This window comes from Plasmodium reichenowi, chromosome 14 (assembly GCF_001601855.1).
Source record: "Plasmodium reichenowi strain SY57 chromosome 14, whole genome shotgun sequence".
NCBI lineage: Eukaryota > Apicomplexa > Aconoidasida > Haemosporida > Plasmodiidae > Plasmodium > Plasmodium reichenowi.
In genome coordinates, this window is record NC_033659.1 from 1,995,697 (window position 1) to 1,997,547 (window position 1,851).

The 1,851-nt window shown below is 25.7% G+C and overlaps 1 protein-coding gene across 1 annotated transcript; it reads right to left on the reverse strand.

Annotated features, from left to right (window-relative positions):
* Positions 1-176: 176 nt before the first annotated feature.
* Positions 177-1,679, reverse strand: PRSY57_1449400 (signal recognition particle subunit SRP54, putative; the record flags this gene model as incomplete). Its single annotated transcript, XM_012910090.2, has 1 exon — positions 177-1,679. The coding sequence occupies one exon, from the start codon at positions 1,677-1,679 to the stop codon at positions 177-179; it is 1,503 nt and encodes a 500-aa protein (XP_012765544.1).
* Positions 1,680-1,851: the final 172 nt, after the last annotated feature.

The following is a 1,851-nucleotide window of genomic DNA, read 5'->3' on the forward strand; positions in this document are numbered from 1 at the left end:
TATACAAATTAAAAAAAAAAAAAAAAAAAGACACTATGTATGTTTTACCGTATATGGATAATATATAATTAAATAAATATATATACCTATATATATATATATATATTTTTTTTTATATATACATATTTCATTTTTTTATTTAAGTTCATATATTGTTTATTGTTTCCATTTAAAGTTTATTTTTTAAGACCCATCTGCTTCATCATGTTAGCCATTGATCCACCCAAGTCATCCATTTTTGTAAATTCTTTTAAAATATTGACCATATTATTTGCTCCTCCTAATTGTTTTAACATATTTGGATCCATGATATTATTCATTTTGCTCATGAATTGTTTTTGGTTTCTCATTAAATTATTTATGTTATTTTCTCTTAATCCTAATTTTCCCATTTTTAGAACCATTTTTTGTAAGAACTTGAATTGTTCTAGAAGTTCTTTAATATCCTGAAGGCGAGTACCAGACCCCTTTACAATCCTTAAGCATCTGCTATCATTAAGAGGTTTAATACAATCTAATTCTTCATTTGTCATAGAATCCATAATTACCATAAATTTCTTTATTTTATCAATTCCTTCTTTTTCTGTACCTTTACTAATTAAATTATTACCAAAACCTGGTATCATAGACATAACTTTACTAAGACTACCCATCTTAAATACATTTTGAAATTGATCGTACATATCTCTCAATACAAATTTCCCTTTAGATAATCTATTCATTAATTCAGGTTGTTTATCTATATCTATAACTTCTTTAATAGTAGATACAAGTCCACTTATATCTCCTAAGCCTAATAATCTAGATACAAAAGATTTTGCTTCGAATTTTTCAAAATCATTTACATGTTCCCCTGTTCCTATAAAAGTTATAGGACATCCGGTAGCAGCTACAGCTGATAAGGCTCCACCACCTTTAGCATGTCCATCAATCTTTGTTATAATTATACTTCCTAAGGATACAGAATTTTTAAATGCCATAGCTTGATCATGACAACTTTGCCCAATATGGCTATCAATAACAAAAATGATTTCTTCTGGTTGTATAGAATTTTCTACTTGTATCATTTCTTCAAATAATTCATTTTCTTGTTTATGTCTCCCCGAACTATCTACAATTATTAGATCATATTTATCTTTTAAAAAAGCATTTACACCATCTGTAGCTATTTTTACAGGATCTACTTCTGAATAACTACCATAAAACGGAATTTTTACTTTGGCTGCATTTTGTTTTAATTGATCAAACGCACCTGCTCTAAATGTATCAGCACATACTAAAGCAGTCTTAAAACCTTTCTTTTGATAATAATGTGCATATTTTGTGCAGGTTGTGGTTTTTCCACTTCCTTGTAGACCTACAAACAATATAACATTTCTTTTACCTTTCACCGGGTTGTAACCCTCTTTTTTTCCTTCTAATAATTTTATTAATTCTTCTACCACATATTTTTGTACTAGCTTCTTTTTATTGTTTCCATAAATGTCTATATTCTTTTCTATATTATTCTTTATATTACTCTTAATATCTTTTAAATAACTAACATTTATATCAGATAATATTAACGCCCTTATTATTTCTTTTAAACATTCTTCTATTACAACATCGTCTGCTAACGTGGATGTTTGAAGTTTTCGAAAAGCGTTCGTAATTTGCGTACCTAGTTCTGTTAACACCATTTTTTTATATATAATGACAAGATGGTTTTTATTTCCTTTTTTTTATTGTATAAAAATATGAAAAAGGAAGTATAAATTAAAAGGTAAATAAATAAATAAAAATATATATATATATATATATATATATTTTTTTTTTTTTTTTTTTTTTTTTTTTTTTTTTTTTTTTTTTTTT